The sequence below is a fragment of the Siphateles boraxobius genome, unplaced genomic scaffold, assembly GCF_051911475.1.
Source record: "Siphateles boraxobius isolate OS27281-9 unplaced genomic scaffold, OSU_SipBor_1 130, whole genome shotgun sequence".
Classification (NCBI taxonomy): Eukaryota; Metazoa; Chordata; class Actinopteri; order Cypriniformes; family Leuciscidae; genus Siphateles; species Siphateles boraxobius.
Window position 1 is genome coordinate 38,345,013 of NW_027508734.1, and position 18,552 is coordinate 38,363,564.

General features: G+C 36.6%; 2 protein-coding genes across 2 annotated transcripts in view; one reads left to right on the plus strand and one right to left on the minus strand.

The window, feature by feature from the left end:
* The window catches only part of kcnq1.1 (potassium voltage-gated channel, KQT-like subfamily, member 1.1), a 36,169-nt gene extending 24,843 nt beyond the window's left edge, over nucleotides 1–11,326 (plus strand). The window contains exons 13-17 of the mRNA XM_077229350.1: nucleotides 3,835–3,910; nucleotides 5,989–6,083; nucleotides 6,330–6,376; nucleotides 6,566–6,627; nucleotides 10,182–11,326. Of these exons, the coding sequence (XP_077085465.1) occupies nucleotides 3,835–3,910; nucleotides 5,989–6,083; nucleotides 6,330–6,376; nucleotides 6,566–6,627; nucleotides 10,182–10,397 (496 nt within the window). The 3' untranslated portion in view covers nucleotides 10,398–11,326. The remainder of the gene's footprint in view (nucleotides 1–3,834; nucleotides 3,911–5,988; nucleotides 6,084–6,329; nucleotides 6,377–6,565; nucleotides 6,628–10,181) is intronic.
* Nucleotides 11,327–15,606: 4,280 nt separating this feature from the next.
* cdkn1ca (cyclin dependent kinase inhibitor 1Ca) lies at nucleotides 15,607–17,247 on the minus strand. Its single transcript, XM_077227314.1, has 3 exons — nucleotides 16,458–17,247; nucleotides 16,251–16,338; nucleotides 15,607–16,036 (listed from the first exon to the last, which is right to left on the minus strand). Coding segments are annotated over exons 1-3 (624 nt in total). The 5' UTR covers nucleotides 16,993–17,247; the 3' UTR covers nucleotides 15,607–16,035.
* Between the last annotated feature and the right edge of the window lie 1,305 nt (nucleotides 17,248–18,552).

Sequence of the window (18,552 nt, forward strand, 5' to 3'; positions counted from 1 at the left end):
TTGTCTGTCTCTCTCCATCTTTTTCTTTCTTTCTTTCTCTCTCTGTCCCAGTGGGAGTCTTTCTCCCTTTGCGTACGTCTCCACCAGTGTTCGCCATTAGCCAGGCTTTGTGCCAGCACTAGAGGCAGATGGTGACCCTGCTGAGGTCATGAGACCAGCGTTGCTATGCTGGTAACCATGACTGGAAAGAGGAAGTGGCACTGCCTCAGGGACAGATGGGGTGGTTCCCATGTTCTATCTCTTGTGTGTCCCCCCTCTCTCTCTTTCTGTCGTCTTTCCCTGCTCCATTGGAATGACAAACAGCCGGGGAGGTATGATTCCTGAACTCTGTGCAGATTGCTGGCAGATTCCAACTATAGTATATCAGTTTGGATTCAGTTTGTAGTTGCAAATGAGTAATGTTCTACCAAAATGTTACCACCCTACCATATTAAGCTCTGAGATGCATGTTCTCTCTTTACATGCTTCCATTGCGTTTGATCTTTGAGCATCATAAGATCTCTTATCACATCTATGCAGATGATACCCAACTCTATTTACCTTTAGACTCTGGTAGAGATTCTGTTTCTTCCTTGCTAGCATGTTTAAAGGACATTAGAGAATGAATGGATGAAAACTTCCTTCAATTGAGTGACAATAAGACTGAGGTTATCCTGTTTGGCTCCAAACCCCAAATGAATAAATACAGTGCTTTCTTGGGGAATTTGTAGTCAAAAAATCACTCTTATGTCAAAAATAATTTTGGATTGTGACATGAAGTTTGACAAACAGATAAATTCTGTAGTTAGGGTCAGCTTTTTTCAACTTAAGCGTCTTCGTAAGCTAAAACACCTTCTGACTTTTAAAGATTTGGAGACTGTAATACAAGCTTTTATTTCCACAATACTTGATTACTGTAATGCCCGGTATGTTGGAATTAGTCAGTCATCACTTTCGCGATTACAGATTGTTCAAAATGCTGCAGCACGATTCTTGACTGGGACAAAAACGAGGGAACATATTTCACCTATCCAGGCCTCTCTCCATTGGCTTCATGTGAAACAAAGAGTTGATTTCAAGGTTTTAACTTACATGTTTAAAGCTCTTCACGGAATGGCCCCATTTATATATCAGAACTTTTAAGTTCTTATTCTCCTCAGAGATCACTTAGATCGTCATCTCTGCTATTATTAAATATCCTGAAATCACGTTTGAAAACAAAAGGAGATAGGTCCTTTTCAGTCTATGCTCCAAAACTTTGGAATACACTACCTTTATCGATCAGAGCTTCTCCTACTTTAAATGTTTTCAAAGCATCAATTAAAACCTACCTTTTTTCTCAAGCTTATTAATTGAAAAATTCGCTTAAAAATGCTTTTTGCATCTATGGAACTCTACGGGGTTGCAGTTCTTGTGAGGTCGCTAGGTTTAAAACTTGTACTTATTATAAAGATTCTATTTATTTATTTTTATGTTTATGTGGTTTGAATTTTTATTTTATTTTTTATATGCTCTACTTAACAGTATGTGTACTTTTGATGTATCTATGAAGCACTTTGGTCAACTTTCGTGTTGTTAAAAGGTGCTATAGAAATAAACTTTGACCTTGACCTTGACCTTGACGTGAATATCAAACTGATCATTATACCATAAACATTTATAGCTCAAGAGAGTCGTTCAGCACTTGACATGAAAAATAAGTTATTTCCTCACAGTTTCCACAAAAATATTATGCAGCACAAATGCTATCAACATCAACATCGATAAGAATAAGAAATGTTTCTTGAGCACCAAATCATCATCATTTCTGAAGGATTGTGTGACACTGAAGACTGGAGTAATGATGTTGAAAATCACAGGAATAAATTATAATTTATAATACATTAAAATAGAAAACAGTTATTTAAAAAGTGTCGTAATATTTCACAGAATTACTGTTTTTTTCTGTATTTTTCATGACTTCTTTCTGACTTCTTTCAAAAACATTTTAAAAAAAAAGTATGTCTAAAAGTTTGGACACCCCTGAGTGAATGTTTCTCATCGTCCAAAGGTTTTTTGAGGTTGCTATAAATTTAATATTTAAATATTTACATACTCGAAATTAGTTCAAACTGTGGCAATATTAATTTCTTTACAAAACAAAACAAAAACTTTTTAAATAGGTAAGTTAGACCGAGAGTGAAGAAAAAGCATTGATTTAAACATGGTTGAACATTGTTGGTTACAGCAACATAACTCCTAAACTTCCATTTTTGTTATAGGCCTATTAGTTTTGATTAGTTAAATTAATGGTAGCTAAGAGCTGTGTGCAAACGTTTGACTATATGCATGGAAATAGATCATAAACTAAGTCATGCTAAGAACGCAAATTAGCTTCGGTTTTTGTTATCTGGAATTTTCTGTTACCACCTTTCCACCTCTTTTAATTCTAACTTAACTGACATTTGTATTGCTGTGGGTATGATAATGTTCAAAGCTATATAACCACTGGCAATATTACCCAGAGGGACGCTGGTTGAAGTCTAGAGTATGGCACCAAAGAGCAGTAAATTGGCAGTTGCCTCGAGCACGGCATATGCCTTATCCCTCATTTCCCTGTAGCCCGCAGCCGGGGAGAAACCAGAAACTGTCAGCCAGCCATGTCCATTAAGTCAATGAGGCTTGATAGCCTGCAGCCAGTCTACTGCTAATGCATTTTAAAAGAACTTGTGTGAGTGTGCTCCGTCTTTTGTCAGAGTGACATGCAACAGACACGAGCCTTAGCATGCTAACATGATACAGGCATGGATCACATCGAGACTGGCACGCGGGAGCTGACATGCAAGGGAAAGTGTACTTCTCATACTTTGTCTTTCTTGGAGACAATGTTCCATTCCCCCATAACCTTGGGTCTCCTGGGAGTCAATACCCCCCCGAACACCAAATCTCAGTGCTGTGGTTTTTGAAAGCTTTGAAAAGCAGAGAGAGCCTTGTATATTCTCTTAGACACTGTGTCCTGGTGGTGACCCTTGTGCTCAATGGCCACTTGCAAAAGTCCTATACATAAACAGCATCTGGAGTGGCTCAGGGCTGCACCTGAAGGCTTAGCAGAGACTGATAGGATTGTTTTGCAAATGATATTGAAAATGTGAAAGGTCAGTGATTGTGCTAGTTAGCGGTGACATACAACCAACATGTCGAGACCACATTTATGACCATGAAATATCTACATTAAAGATTTAGTTCTCAGTTCCTCACTATGTACCTTATCAACTCAATCTCATGGCAATCTAATTCGTACGAGTTGGAGTGGACCTTACCCTACTCTAACCCTAACATAACAACCTTAACCTGCTTACTTTTTTCTAATAATAATACATTTTTAAATGATTCACGTCGTACAAACCCATAGGAAATTGACACCTTGTAACACAGTCACGTTTTCTTGTGAGATTAGGTTGACTAACAATAATATATAATTATAATAATATTAAATATTTATTTGATAATCTTATAATAGTCCGAAAATGAAATTTTTATTCAGCCTCATGTCATTCCAAACCTGTATGACATCATTCCTTTTCTAGAACCAAAAAAGAGGATATTTTAATGGAAATTTTGAAGGATATTGACTTTGATTGTATGGGGGCAAAACAACATTTTCCTAATTATTTCTGTTGCAAAGAAGAAAAAGATAGTCATACAGGTTTGAAATGTTATGAGAGTCAAGGATGACAACATTTTCATTTTTATGTGAATTAACTGCTGCTAGGTGATAAAGTTTCATTTCCATTTCCATTTTAAAATCGAAATGTAATGTAAATGTAAAATGTTAAGTGTCTTTCTTAATACTAATCACAACACATAAACACACAGGTTGCGGGATTCCCATCGAGCAGCCATTCGTGTGATCCAGAGAATGTACTACTTCGTGGCCCAAAAAAAGTTCCAGGTAAGATTTTTTGTTTTCGATTTGCTACAATCAAATTTTTACCAAGTTAGCACGTTACATCCCTAAAATGAGCAGAAAAGCAGATTTTTCTTCTCTTGATTGTGGTGCAAGAGCTAATTTGCTTATTTGTATTTGATTATGTAGAAACTTTCAAATTTACGTTTCCAATGCATCATAAGCATTCCTTGATCAATTTCAGTGTAGTGAATAAGGTGTCTTTTAACACATATTGAAGAGAAGATCTTGTGTTGGGCCTCAGCCACAGCAGATGCCCTGCCTGAGTCCTCAAAAATACAGGCTAATGTCAGAGGATTACCTTAATAGCTGTCCTACACGCTTTCTCCTCCTTTGTGCGATTGTGCGACACTTGATACTCGTTACTGCACTTTGTTTGTCTTCTCTCTTTACCCTCCCATCCTCTCGCCATCCATTCATATGACCCGCTTGCCTCAGTCATCTCTCAATCCCCTTATTTTCTCCAAGTCCTTCTCCCCTCCTCTCACACACTGTTGCGACACAGAACACACACTTTGGAGTGTTTGTCAGATGCTGCTGGCTAGATTTGCTGTGTCTGATGTCATGACAATGTTTACCCTTCTTTGAATGGCTCTAGCTTCTCCTGAATTGGGTCATTTGTGCCGGAGATGTGTGAATGTTTGGTTATTTCACCAACGCTGATCAAACTGAGCTTAAGTTCTCTAGAAAACTGGAGCTTCACACATCTTCCCCATGTTAGTCAGGAAGTTCAAATAAATTAAAATAGCTATAAGCATTATCACCTGCTCAATCTGCCCCGAAAGTAAAGACTAAGCTTTTGATCAGGGTGTTCGTTTGGTTTCAGCAGATGTGAATAATTTTCCTCAATGGTGAGAATCAAGAGGAAATATTTCCCCTCTGGGCTCGTTTGATTTGGGGCTGGTTGTATCAGGTCAACGGAGTTCAACCTTATGATGACCTGATTCTTTCAGACTTTATTCATAAAGCTTCACTCACATAATGGCCAACCAGTGGGTTTTTGGGGCCCTAGGCAAGATCATATCAAGATTTGATCATAAAATTGTATGAGTCTATGAGGGAAAGTCAAAGTGTATTTAAATTAATTCTTTAAATTTAGAATCAATTTTGTTATCTTTTGCAGTTCATTGAATAGTCCTGTACTGTGGAAATTTAAGTATGAAAGTACAAACAATGCATTCTCTCAATTAATATGGTTTCATAGAAACGGTATGTGTAGGAATGATGCAATAAGAAAAATCTTAAAACCTTTTTTTTTAAATATAAAACTGTATTATAAAAAGAAATTAAATATAAGGCCATTATAAACATAAAGAAAAAAAAAATATATATATATATATGCATACATGCCTATACACACATAAACTGTATATACGTCCATGTATTATTAACTTATTAAAAAGTTTAAAAAAAAGTTTGGTGTAATTAAGTTTTTAAGTTAAATTAAGTTGGTAATTATTTTATTCAGCAAGGATGCATTAATTTGATCAAAAATGGATCAAAAATGCCTTCTATAAATATTTCACAAAATGCTGTTCTTTTGAACTTTTTATTCAATATTTCTTCTAATCCTGACAAAGAAATGTATCCCGATTTCCACATAAATATTTATATCTCACAAAATGATGTTCTTTTTAACTTACTCAACACTTCATCTAATCCTGACAAAGAAATGTATCGGTTTCCACAAAAATATTAAGCAGCAACGGTACTATATAATAAATAACTATAATAATAATAAGAAATGTTTCTTGAGCACCAAATCATCATATTAGAATGATGTTTTTTTACTGTACTTTCTTGATCAAATAAATGCAGCCTTGGTGAGCATAAAAGACTTCTTTCAAAAATGTGAATAAAACATTTTGACCGGAAACTTTCGAACGGCAGTGTATACAGTATTTATTATATATTAGTATTTTATTATAATCATTATATTATATTTATTAAAAACACATCTAAGTAATAACTATATGCACAGACAAAAAAGCAAATACAGTGAGCGATGAGTGCAGATGTTATATCGGCTGGTTTTTGTATGTACTGTATGTGTGTTTTTGCAGCAAGCGCGTAAGCCGTACGATGTGAGGGATGTCATTGAGCAGTATTCTCAGGGTCATCTCAACCTCATGGTGCGCATCAAGGAGCTACAAAGAAGGTGGGATGAGGACTCATGTTATTAGCAGTTAAGCATATATTGGGAAAAGTGTTTACTTTAACATGGCTATACATGGATGGCATTTTATAGGAATAATAGCAATATAAATGACTTGATTTTCATGACCTTTGGGTAAATAAAACTGGGGAGTTAAGAGTACATCCATCTCTGTCACTATTCCTTTCACTTTTCATCTGCCATTTCTGTACATGAACATTTCACATGCCGCACGCTTGGTCCTAACAGACTGGATCAGTCCTTAGGGAAGCTGTCCTTCTTCCAAACAAGTTCAGGTAAAGCTAGGTCATTCATTACACTTTCTGCTCTCACATTCCTCAACTCCACACCATGTTTTGCTAAAATTTGACCCCTTCGTCGTTCTTAATGTTGCTGTTTATTGTTGTGTTGTAGTCGTAGTGCACATTCGTGTTTAGGGAGAGTTTTTATTATGTTTTTCTTGGCTCTATTTGTGTCTTCTCTAGAACGCTTGAAAGACAAAGGCACAAACACTATTGGCTCCAGACTCAACAGGATGGAAGAGAAGGTAAGCACTTGAATATTTGTCCTACAGCCAGAGCAGGGTTTGGCTAAAGTTAGTAAGAAGGACATTTATACCATTTTTGTGTTGGAAAAATAACTATCGAGGGTTCCCGTATCTGAAGAAAACTCCAAAAACTCACAATGCTTAAAAGAGTCCAAAAAGTCTTTGTGCGTAAACCACAATAGGCCAAAAGTTGTAAAATAAATAAATAAATAAAAATGGGCCCACAGAATATAGTGGTGAATAAAAAAGACAACAAAAAAATTAGCTTTTTCCCACATTTGCTTGTTTGGATTCCAGTAATATCTCTTCAGACAATAGGGCATGCTCTTGAATTTTAGCAATAAGTGTAGAAACTAAGCGCCTCCAACAAGTTAATCATTAGTAAAATAATAACAAAGTTCCAGGTCTTTAGTTTACGTACAAATGCGCACAACATCGTTGGTTCAGCAAGGATTTTATAGATAAAGATCTGTAAGCGTCATTCATCAAGCCTTACCCTGCAGGCAGAAGAAATCTTTCTCTGCTTTCAATCAAATATCACTTTTTGAAGACTTCTCAAACACTCTCCATGAGTGATGTGTGCTGATAAGGGTGTTAAGACTAAAAAGAACGGTTTTCTGGCTTCTGTGTGTTTTTTTGTTTGTGTGTGTGTGTGTGTGTGTGTGTGTGTGTGTGTGTGTGTGTGTGTGTGTGTGTGTGTGTGTGTGTGTGTGTGTGTGTGTGTGTGTGTGTGTGTGTGTGTGTGTGTGTGTGTGTGTGTGTGTGTGTGTGTGTGTGTGTGTGTGTGTGTGTGTGTGTGTGTGTGTGTGGCCTCCCATGGCCAATAGAATGACGGGGATTCAGGAGCTCTACAAACACTCTGTCTACTCCTGTTCATTTGCCACTCCAGCCATAAATCCTTTTACAAACAGCTCTCATCCTAGACACGAACTCGAAACAGCATACACACTTGTTCACATGATCTCTCTCTCTCTCTCTCTCTCTCTCTCTCTCTCTCTCTCTCTCTCTCTCTCTCTCTCTCTCTCTCTCTCTCTCAGACTTGCTTGCTCTCTTTCTCCCTCTCAGAACTAGCAAATTGACTCAGTTTTATGAAATGCCAGAAAAAAAGCCTGTTCAACCTGTTTAAAATTCTTTACTTAGAAAGAATAGAAAAAAACATTTAAAGAAGAATTTTATCTTTTTTTCTGTTTTCATAGCTGACATCTTTAGGGACCTATACATAATATTTTTCCATCTTGCTGGCTACAAACAGTTAAAATTTGGTGACTTAAGGATTGTTTTCGATCTCATTGACTCACTTGTATTGTCTTCATCATGATAGCCATATCTATATGACAATGCTAGTGATTAATGCATTGAGTATTTCCCAGTAGGACACGTCGTAAAGAACTGCTTGAAAATTTTTCATTAGCTGTAGAGACTGTGGACAGGATACCCTGCCCCTTACAGTGTCATTCTTCTTCCTATAATTCTGTGGTAAACAGGAAGCAGGCAGTGTCTGGCATAAACAGGAACAAATAGCCTTAACTTTTATGCAAACACCCATCTGTAGAAACTCATTACTATATCACTAACACAGTCTTATCTCCACTCTGACTGGATTCACTTCACATTTAGGGCATGCCTTTTAAAAAAAAAAAATATTACCTTAAGATTTTTTTATTTATTTTTATTTATTTAATCATATATACTACTGTTCAAACGTTTGGATTTTGTAAGATATTTTAATCCTTTGTAAAGAATCATTTTATGCTTAAAACAGTTATTGTGAAATATGAAATATCATTAGAATATAAAATAACTGTTTTGTATTTTAATATATATTTTAATACGTAATTTTACATTTTCAGCATCATTACTCCAGTCTGCAGTGTCACATGATTCTTCAGAAATCATTATAATATGCTGATTTGGTGTTAAATAAATATTTCTTATTATTATGTGTTGAAAACAGTTGTGCTGCTTAATACTTTGAAATAGATATATTTCCATATATTTGAAATATAAATCTTTTGTAACAACTATCTTTAAAGAAAACTTTCTGAGCCCAAACTTTTGAACAGTGCTGTAAATGTTTTTATGGAACAAATATTTAAAATACATTTAATCTGTTTAGACTATGAGGTGCAATGTACTGTATGACTTTATAATGTTTTCCCAAAATATTTCCCCATCAAATTTATTTGAATGGCTTTCTAGTATTTAATAGTAAATAGGGTAACACTTTATTTTACAGTGTCTCTGTTATGAAGTTACTATAGTAATTACTATAAATTTAGCATAAATACATGCAACTAACCCTAAACCACTAACGTTAGTAAGTACATGTAGTTAGTTAATTAATTAATCAGTACTTAAATGTGTAATTACACTGTAACACGGACAGCTTAAAATAAAGTGTAACTGAAACTAGTTCTGTGGTTTGCAAGTAAAAACCAGTAAATCTAAACTTTTATAGTATTATGACAAACTCCTAAGTGTGAGTAAATGTTGAAAGAATCTAAATTTTGTGTGAACCATCCCTATAAGTTTCGACTCAAGATCTTGTTTCTCTGTGGTTAGTAGTGTGCATGTTTGCATTCATGCCTATATGGGAAGCGGCTGTATATGTTTACATGCCTGAGTCTCCTGCCGTACGCTATATGTTTGTGGATGTTACCATGTGTTTGTATGTGACTGTGTTGCCACTATCATTGTGTAAACTGTGGTCCAGCATGAGACAATCGTCTGGTTATTTCTAATGGGGTGTAGACAGCCCTGGCTCCACATGTCACTTAGCTTTAACCCAGCGGAATGACATTTGGCTCTATACTAAATACTTGGAAAAAGTATTTCTCTGACAGATTTCTTCCTCTCAAACATGAATCCCTTTAAACATTTAACAACAATTCCCACTGGTGTTAAAATATGTATAGCTTTTTAGGCACATAGACAGTTACATAAACAGTACTGTAAAAAAAATGCTTTGAAGTTAGAATATTGAACTACGTTTTACTAGACAATACTATTTTAGTCTTTCTGCTTTAAAAGTTCACTTTTACTTCAATGTGTTACTTGGCATTTTTTTGTAATTAATTGTGTAATTTACTATCTGTTTCTGAGTTAACATTTTTCAGTGTGCTCTGACATGTTTAAAAATGGTTTATTATAGTTATTATATGAAAATATGGCATATGGTGTCACAATATTTTTTTTTTTTTTGTAAATAAGTGTAGTTCTAACTCTATTATAGTTTCCACTCAGTTCAACCATGTGATTCAGTTATAACAATACAGCATGGCCTAATCTTTTCATTTAACTGACCTTTTTTCGACTATTCATTATCACCTCTTTGATCAAAGTTTAATCTCATTTACAGCATATATAACGATGGATTTATTTCTTTTGCTAGACTGTTTATACAGATGGGACCTTTTATCAGTTGCTGGTGTTTTACGGCTTGTATGGACACATCGTCTCTTGTTTGTGACGTTATTTACCCAGACACCATGATGACGTTATTTTAGACAATGTTTAGAAAGATGTGCTGAGACCACACACTCGTTTCCCCACAGATCACACACATGGACAGGACACTTAACAGCATTGCAGAATCTCTCAACCTGATGTTGGCGAGGGAGAGACGGGGGGATCTGGCCAAAGGGAAGGAACAGCGTGGCAGCTTCCACCGACAACCAGCCACCCTCAGCCTGTCAGTGCCGGACAGACAGGACAGCCTGCCCGGCTTCGAGCAACTGTCCACGCCAACTGTTATTCATGAGGACAGCTGAGTCTAAAGCTAAAGGACCACTAAATCTCAAAGTGCCTGATATTCGATCAGTTTTGACTAGTGTTAATGTAAGATATTGGGTCTGGCTCAGGTTTAGCATCAGCTGATTTTAAGATATCTTCTTGTCTGACTAATTCTGTTCATCTTTATATTTTGTCAGACAGTCGAATTTCTTATAAAGCATCACGTAAAGCAATATGTATACATATTTTTAGCATACGAATGTGTAGACTTTGAGTTTTTGATATTGATTATCCAGTTGTTGTTCCATACTTTTTGTGAGCGGTTTGCCCTCTTAAAAATAAAGGTTCCAAAAGGGGGTGTTCGCAGCGATGCCATAGTTGTTTTGCCCAAAGAATCTTTCAATGAACTGTTCTTAAGAACATTTTAATATAAGATTCTAAAGAGCCTTTTTCCTCTTTAAAGAATAATTATGATTATATTTATTTTGGAGTGTTATGAATTGAGAAATGTTTTTAAATGATTACTGTTGACAGGAACAAAATGTGTGCTGCTTGTGTTTATGAATCACTAATATATTCTTTTTAGAGGCACACGGATTTGTGAATACTGTTTAAATTCAGCTGGATAAAGACTTTTCACAATCGTCTTCGCAATCAGGTTTTTTTTATTTATGTTTATTCACTAACATGAATGTTCTATTTTTTTTAAATTGTGAAATAAACACTGTATCCTAAAACAACACTACTAATTCAGTTCTCCAGTCAAATCCATTACAGCAAAAACAGCCTTAAAACGTCTGCACCAAATACCGAAGGAATTTATTCAAGCAAATAAATTTGGTTCTTAAGCTCAAAAACGTATCAATGAAATTGATGACGATGTTAATCAAAAACGTTTTATCTTTGTATTTGGCCTCCAAATCTGTTGTTTTTGTTGTTTGTGCTAGTAAAATCCATTTTCAAGAAATGCCAGGTTTTTTTCTCACTGTCTCAAAAAACTGGTCCTAAGTAAACATTTTGTTTCTTCTTCCTCATGTTTGCAGTGCTTTAATTTCCACCATGTTTCCGTGGGGTCAAACACCTTGGCTATTCAAACACATGTGTGTGGGCAGTTCGGCTTCCCGCTCTTTTCTTTCACCACTCAGGCCAGAATGGTGCTATTTATGCCCGTGAGGAGGCATTTATGGCCTTCAGGAGCAGTTGTTGTCTTTTTTTCTAAAAGTCTTTCGGTGACACTTTCAGAATTCCTTTAGAGCATCCCGACAGATCAATGACTTATGCAGCACACGACCATATGGGGAGCACCGTGACCTCTGATCTTATTGTCATACATTTGCTTTCAGGGGTGAGGGGCATTGTTGCTATGGGGATGACTACATGCGCACCCTTTGACCTTATCCTGGGCAGTAACACGGCTGTCCACTCCGCCTTTGTTCGCGCACAGCTTCTCGCATGGGCCATTGTCACCTGTAATATGTGCAACAAATCAGACATTCCGTCACATACGTATTCATGAAAGGCATGACAATTTTGTCTTTATTATCTCGCTACAGCAATCGAGGGCATAGGATTATATCTTAGAAAAGCTGATGTAGCAAACCAGGATGTCAGCTTCCTCTTGTGGCGACTTCATCTTAATTGAATAAAACCATACACCATATGCATATGCTATATCTACGCCATGTTCCACAAAAAAATGTCCCAAAAAAGCAGTGGAATAAGACACTTTAGAGTATACCTCTTCATTGCAGGACAACTATGTCAACAATGGAATGGACAGGACAACAGTATTGGCAGACACCACAGAGAGCAGGCCTGCTACAGAGGGGGTCTGGCCCATATGCCGCCAGATAAATGATAAGCCTTTGTTATTCGTTTAAAAGGACGTACTGCTGTCACTGCCTCCGGGACCGCTGAGCAAACTTTGGGACCAAATGCCATTAATCCAAGCTAGTGAACCCATAGAGGTGTATCCAGCCTTGAAGACACAGCTTGCCAGTGCCTCCACTAGTTTTATGGGTTTTATTAGTGAAAGAGAAACAGCTCTGAAATGGAGAGGGCTACAACACAGACATGAATGGTTTGATGGTCTTGCTGCAAATTGCAGGTGTTTGTGTCAAAAAGGGTAGCAATGTTGAGAAAGTGATGTTCCTGTTGTATATAAAAGAACTGCAATTAACTGGGGAACATGAATTGTTAAGTATGACTCTCTTTTTTATTACTTTGTTTTTATTTTAACTAAAATTGAAGAAAAAAAATCAGTGTATACACTGTAAAAAAATATTTGTTGGTTTAACTTGAAAAAGGAAGCCGGTTGCCTTAAAATTGTGAGGTCATTGAAACTAAATTTGAGTTAAAACAATGAAGGAGATCAAAATATTATTTTATATGGTACCACATGAATTATCTAAGTTGATTTGACAAAACAAAAAAAAGTTGTGATAACAAAAATAATGTTTTACAGTGTAGTTTTTGGGTAAAACAAAAATCTAAGACATCATCATAGACAGTATTTACACTAGGCAATAAATTATTTATTTTAATTACTTGATCATATTTAGTTGTTTACTCTTAAAACTAAGTTCTGAAAGGGGGTTTTCGCAGTGATGACATAAAGAAACATTTTGGGTTGCCCAAAGAACCTGTGAACAGTTCTTAAAAGAACGACTTTTTGCTTGTTTGCAGAACATTTTAATAATCTAAAGAAACTTTCCCACTTTAAAGAGCCTTTTGTGGAATGGAAAGGTTAAATGGATGTTAAAGGTTCTTCATGGAACCATAGATGTCAACCTTTATTTTTAAGAGTGGGGCTACTAATGCCGTGTTTTTTTTTGTATTCAGGCGCACAGTATTTCCTGTTGTTGTTGTTTTTAGTCAAATAAACGAACGTGATTTAACTCATGTTTTAGTCCGAATAAAAGGATTCGAATTGAACTCTTAACTTCATTTAATGATGTACAGACTGCATGGGCTGAATGAATGCGTCTCTGCGGGATTTGCTGATAAAAGTCGAGGTCCCATGAGCCTGAGGAGGTAATCCATCTGGTCAGGAAGCCCAGCTGAGCTATAACGGAACATATTGGAAATCCTGTCAATCTGGACATAATGATTTTAGTGTAAAAACTCAAATAATGAGGTCCAGTTAAACCCTGGGGGATTCCTCGCATTACAAGTCACATAATTTCGTTTATTAAAATCCACTTTTTCATTAATAATTATGAAACAAAGTTGTGTAGGCCTAATATTAAGCCAATTTCATGATGTTTTAGCCATGCCGTGCAGCTTTCTCAAAGATATATCATATTTTAACATGCGAAAGATACAAATTCGCTCAGGTAGGCTAATTAAGAATTTGATCACAGTTGCTTATTATTTTTTATACTAGGCTATGCTTATACTTTTATGCAAAATCTATGTGTTCCTATTCCTATTACATCGCCGGTAGAGTTAGGGACAAATTGATCAGGCTACCCAACACAATCTGGCATGCTTTGGATAGTAAAGGCTAATTTTTTATTATTATTATTATTATTATTATTATTATTATTAGCCTATTATTGTTGTTAATTAAGTTTACATGCACATTTCATGTGTACATATTTATTTAAAGTGTTATCGAACAATCTTTATGCAATTGTCTCCAAACGTTGTTCGTTTCTTCATTTGAATGATGGTCAGTCGCTGTCATGACGCACTGGACTGGAGTATCTCTGTTTTCTTGCACACGACTAGATACGGACTAGAAACAAAAGCAAACAGGATTTGTGAGCACCGAGCGCTTCTGTGAAAGCACAAAGCCTCATTTGCAGGTGAATGCGATGGCACTCGCTTCGCCTTACGCCTTTAGCTGCCTTTGTTCCATTTCGCCTTTTTTGGTGCCAGATGGTCATGGAAAAGGGAAACTTCTTTAGAGAAAGGCTATATCTAGCGAAACACTGGCACTCTTCACCTAGCCCAAACGTGACCGACAGAAATTAAAGGGGGGAAATCTGAGTAGCCTATCTGTAAAATAAAAATTCGTTGATAAAGCATTTTATTTTATTGTTTTGACAAAATGTAAGTTGTTAAAGGCCCAAAGTTTCCCGTTTTTAGTGTAAAATCCAAAGAATAAACTCGAATATTTTATTCCAGCTTTATCCAATTATCGGTCCCTTTCCAGTCTATTATGATCAACGTTTCAAAGATGTTTACTCTAAATACAAACGTTGCTGTTCATACTATTTTTGGTAACACTTTTTTTAAGGTGTCCTTGTTACAATGTAATTATACAATTAAGTAATGAGTAATAAGATTTAACTGCATGTCTATTTATAGATTAGGATTAGGAATATGATTTGGTTTAGGGTTAGTTGCATGCAATTATACCATAGGCTTATTACTACAGTAACAACATGTAATGTGAAACAAGGACAAAGAAACAAAGTTTTAGCTATTATTTTATTTGACATTTGTTAGCCTATTGCTGTTATTCGTCATTGAAAATATAGCAAAGACATGCAGCCTATAATTAAAGAGCTATGCGTTTAAGTAGAATGTAAAATTGAACGAAAGTTACATTTAAAAAAAAAATTATCCAAAAATCCAACTGGATACTGCCTATTCCAATTTTAACCTACCAATTTTGCTCACAATTACATTTCGTTTTGGACACGAATATATTTAATCTATAGTTTTTGTTCTCTTTTTTTCCATTAGCTTTTCCCCTAACTCAATGACATTATGAAGATCTGGCGTGTGGTGGTATCTATAGTAAATGTTATTCACAGATAGTGTGTAGGTGGGGGGAGGGGAGGCAGGTGGTTGGCGTGTAAATAGAAGGAACCCATTTTGTTCGAGTCTTGGTAAGTGTTTCATTAGCGGGATAGCTGAGAGGGTGCTGAAAATGAAGGTCTTATGTGGACAAAGCGGGGTTCCAAGGGCACCTGCCTCCTTCATTATGGAAAGAAAATGGCATTTAAATCCTCCCTATAGCACGCAGCTGCCCGCATATCCCTCCCCACAAACACTGAGGGCGGAACAGCTGAGTCCCTCCTGTTTAGAGGCCAAACTCTACTCTTTTTGTCACATGCAGGCAAAATGTTGACGCCTCAAAAGTGTAGGGCAAATATTTTTTTCTCCCTGCCGTTTACCCACATCATGATCCACAATAATGAAATTACCCATTTGTGACTTTCACAAGAACACACGTGAATACGACCAGGTTAGCAAAAATATAATTTCATTTACAACTTTGATTCAAAGGTACAACGTGAGCTACAGAATATATTTTAACAAACACGGCTCAGAAACATTCTTTGCATGATGCTGCATACAAAACTTAAATAAAACAACTTAAAATATGGCCAAAATAATTAAAAACAATAACAATAACTGTAAATAATATAGAGAAACCAACTATTGTGAACATAAATAAAATAAGTTAGTATATTTAAAAAACAAAAACAAAGTATTGCTCTAGTCTATTTAGAGCAGTGTGGCCTAGCCTTCTACACATGTGGAAACAAAAGAAATATAAAATTGCACCGTTTAGACATTGTAACACTGCAACAAAGTCTCTGTATTGCTACATTTGTTCCGAGAGTGAGAGAGAGAGAGAGTGAATGTCTCTCGTCCCCTTGTTTTCTTTCATCCGCTCTGCAGATAAACACAGGTGGACTGATGCATGGAGTGCAAACATCTGTAAAGCAAAGAAAACGACAAAATTAACATTTGTTCCACAGCAAACAGCAGCTTTGCACTGGGGACAGACATTTAAATATAGGTTAATTTGACTGAATAAGTCGCCAATCACTTACACGTTTGCTTAATGCAATCAGTAGGCTAATAATTGTTATTATCATAATACTAATGCAATGATATAGAAAGTTATATATGCAAGTTATATATCGTACCATCTTATTGTTTTGCGTGGCGTGACTTCAATGCTGGTGGGTTCATCCTGCTTGGACTCCAGGCTCCTTTTTCTTTTCGGGAAGAAGTCTGGTAGAAACCAATATTATGTGTCGTTAGAAATGTTTCGCTGAAGATCACATTTAAAAAAAAATCGAGACACCTAAATTGTCCGTTATTTTTTATTTATATCGTTTCAACGCATTTACCTGTGATTTGCGGCGTGCTGATTCTGGGGGCCTCTGGGATGAGTGACCTCTTTCGCCTGTTTCTGAGGACTGAAGCGCGAGCTGGTTTTGAGTTGAGTGCGCCAGAGAGGTTCTCCTGGTTAAGCTCGCTGGGTCGATTTGGGACGTCCGCGGATTCTTGAACTACCGGACTCCTGGAAATCCCGTGTAACCCACAGTCAGCAGTGCTGGACGCGTCTCCTGTTGCGTTAACAGACGCCGCGGCGCGTGCTCTCTTATTTTGCACTTTATCCTTGTAGAAAAATGGCATAGCGTCCTCTGAAATCGCCTCCCACTCGTAATCTCCAGGCAAAGGCGAGCTGGTTTCAAAGTTAAAATTCCACCGAGTCTGGTCTCGCTCGGAGATCTCCTGGAGTTTGTGTTTCATTTCACAGTGCAGCTCCTCGTGATCTACGGGTCCGAAAAGGTTACGGCAGACCTTTGTGCGGGCGAGAAGGGGAAAGGTTCTCCGTGCAACATGACGCTCCAGATTGCTTGATACGTCCACGTTTGCCATGATGCCTGAAAGTCAATGCCGCGAGCTGACGCTTGTTTAGCTCTTGATGTTCGTAGTCTGTTTATATCGTTGCCGGTGGTTAAAGGCCAGCGTTTGTACGAGCAAAGGCCTCCGATTGGCTAGACGGACACCACGCCCTGTGTATTAACCCCCCACCACTATCAGCAATGTTGTCAACCCCTCATTTAGAAAACCACAGTCCGAAAATGATAGCCCATGCACAAAGGCCATGAAATAATTACTGTTTCAGAAAAAGAAGAAAAATAGAAAACGGAGTAATTTCTACCAATGTGTAATTTAGAATTACGTAGACCTCCTAATAGGTCTAAATAAATGGGTTTGGGGGGGGGGGGGGGATCATAGTCTCTCTATATTATTTATAATAGGCCTATACAATAACAATAAATTAAAGTTTATGCAATATAAATATTAACAATATAAATTGTATTATGATATTAAATTAATATTATTATAAACATTTGACTATTCCGAATAATTGGTCCCCCTGGGTTTATTCTGAGGTAGCCATTATTATCTTCATTAAAATGTCTGACTCAGTATAAACACATTAATTACTTCAAAGCAAATTATAGTTTTGTTTCGATGGAATCATCTTTAAATGCTCCGGGGCGCCGAAATGCTGCATTTATAGTTCGACTTGACTTCGACCACATATTTAAAATGTTCCAATGCCACAGTTTCAAGGCTTAGGTTTAGTCATAATTTGTTAAATGAGTGTTAATGGCGGAATATAATACCCAAATCGAAATGACGCACACAAATTTAAACGAATCTAAATCCAGCCAAAATATTTCTAGCGCATTTCTGGCAACTCTGGTTGGGGTCTACGTCCACTAATGGCGCGCAAAACTCAACCAACCAATCGGTGTGACTCGAGCGATGATGACGTCAGGGGCATCCGCAAGATGGCTGCTGCTGCTCCAAACGGACAACGAGAGGCGCCCCAATATATTATTAATCCTATTATGTAGGCTACTAGTAAGCTATACATTTATGTTATATGTTGTATGAATATTTACGGTTTTGCTACTGTACACTCTTGTTCTGATCTGAACGAAATTCAAGAACCACCCCCCGCCCGGCTTACAGTTATATATTTATTCCACATCTGTGATACTTTAGCCTAATAAAATATCACATTCCACATATGATACTTTATGATTTTCCAGATGAAAAAAAAATTCTTAAATCATTTGATAAAACCTAATGTATAACGCGTTTTTAAATGCAGTTGAGATATGCAGTCAGATGGCTATTTTGTATGTACCTCTGAAGGAGACTGATTTCAGACCAGCTTCTTGATACTTCATGACAACAAAAGCCCGTTGTAGATATGAACTGAACACATTCATTTATAAGGACGACCTCGCACAGTCTTCTTGATCTTCGTGCGTGCTCAATTTTCCTTGGAGTTTCTGACACCTAGTGGTTGATTCGAGTAACTGTGCAATTGTTGTAAAAATGGAGCCTAACGCCAGATACACTGACCTTCAGTTGGTGACAAAAATACATTTTCATAAGCTGAAGCAATGTAAGACA

Excerpts from the sequence above, each read along its gene's own strand:
- cdkn1ca (XM_077227314.1), bottom strand. The coding sequence starts at position 16,992 with ATGGCAAACGTGGACGTATCAAGCAATCTGGAGCGTCATGTTGCACGG. Across the intron at positions 16,339-16,457 it reads CAGCACGCCGCAAATCACAG|ACTTCTTCCCGAAAAGAAAA; the intron begins GTAAATGCGTTG and ends GGTTTCTACCAG.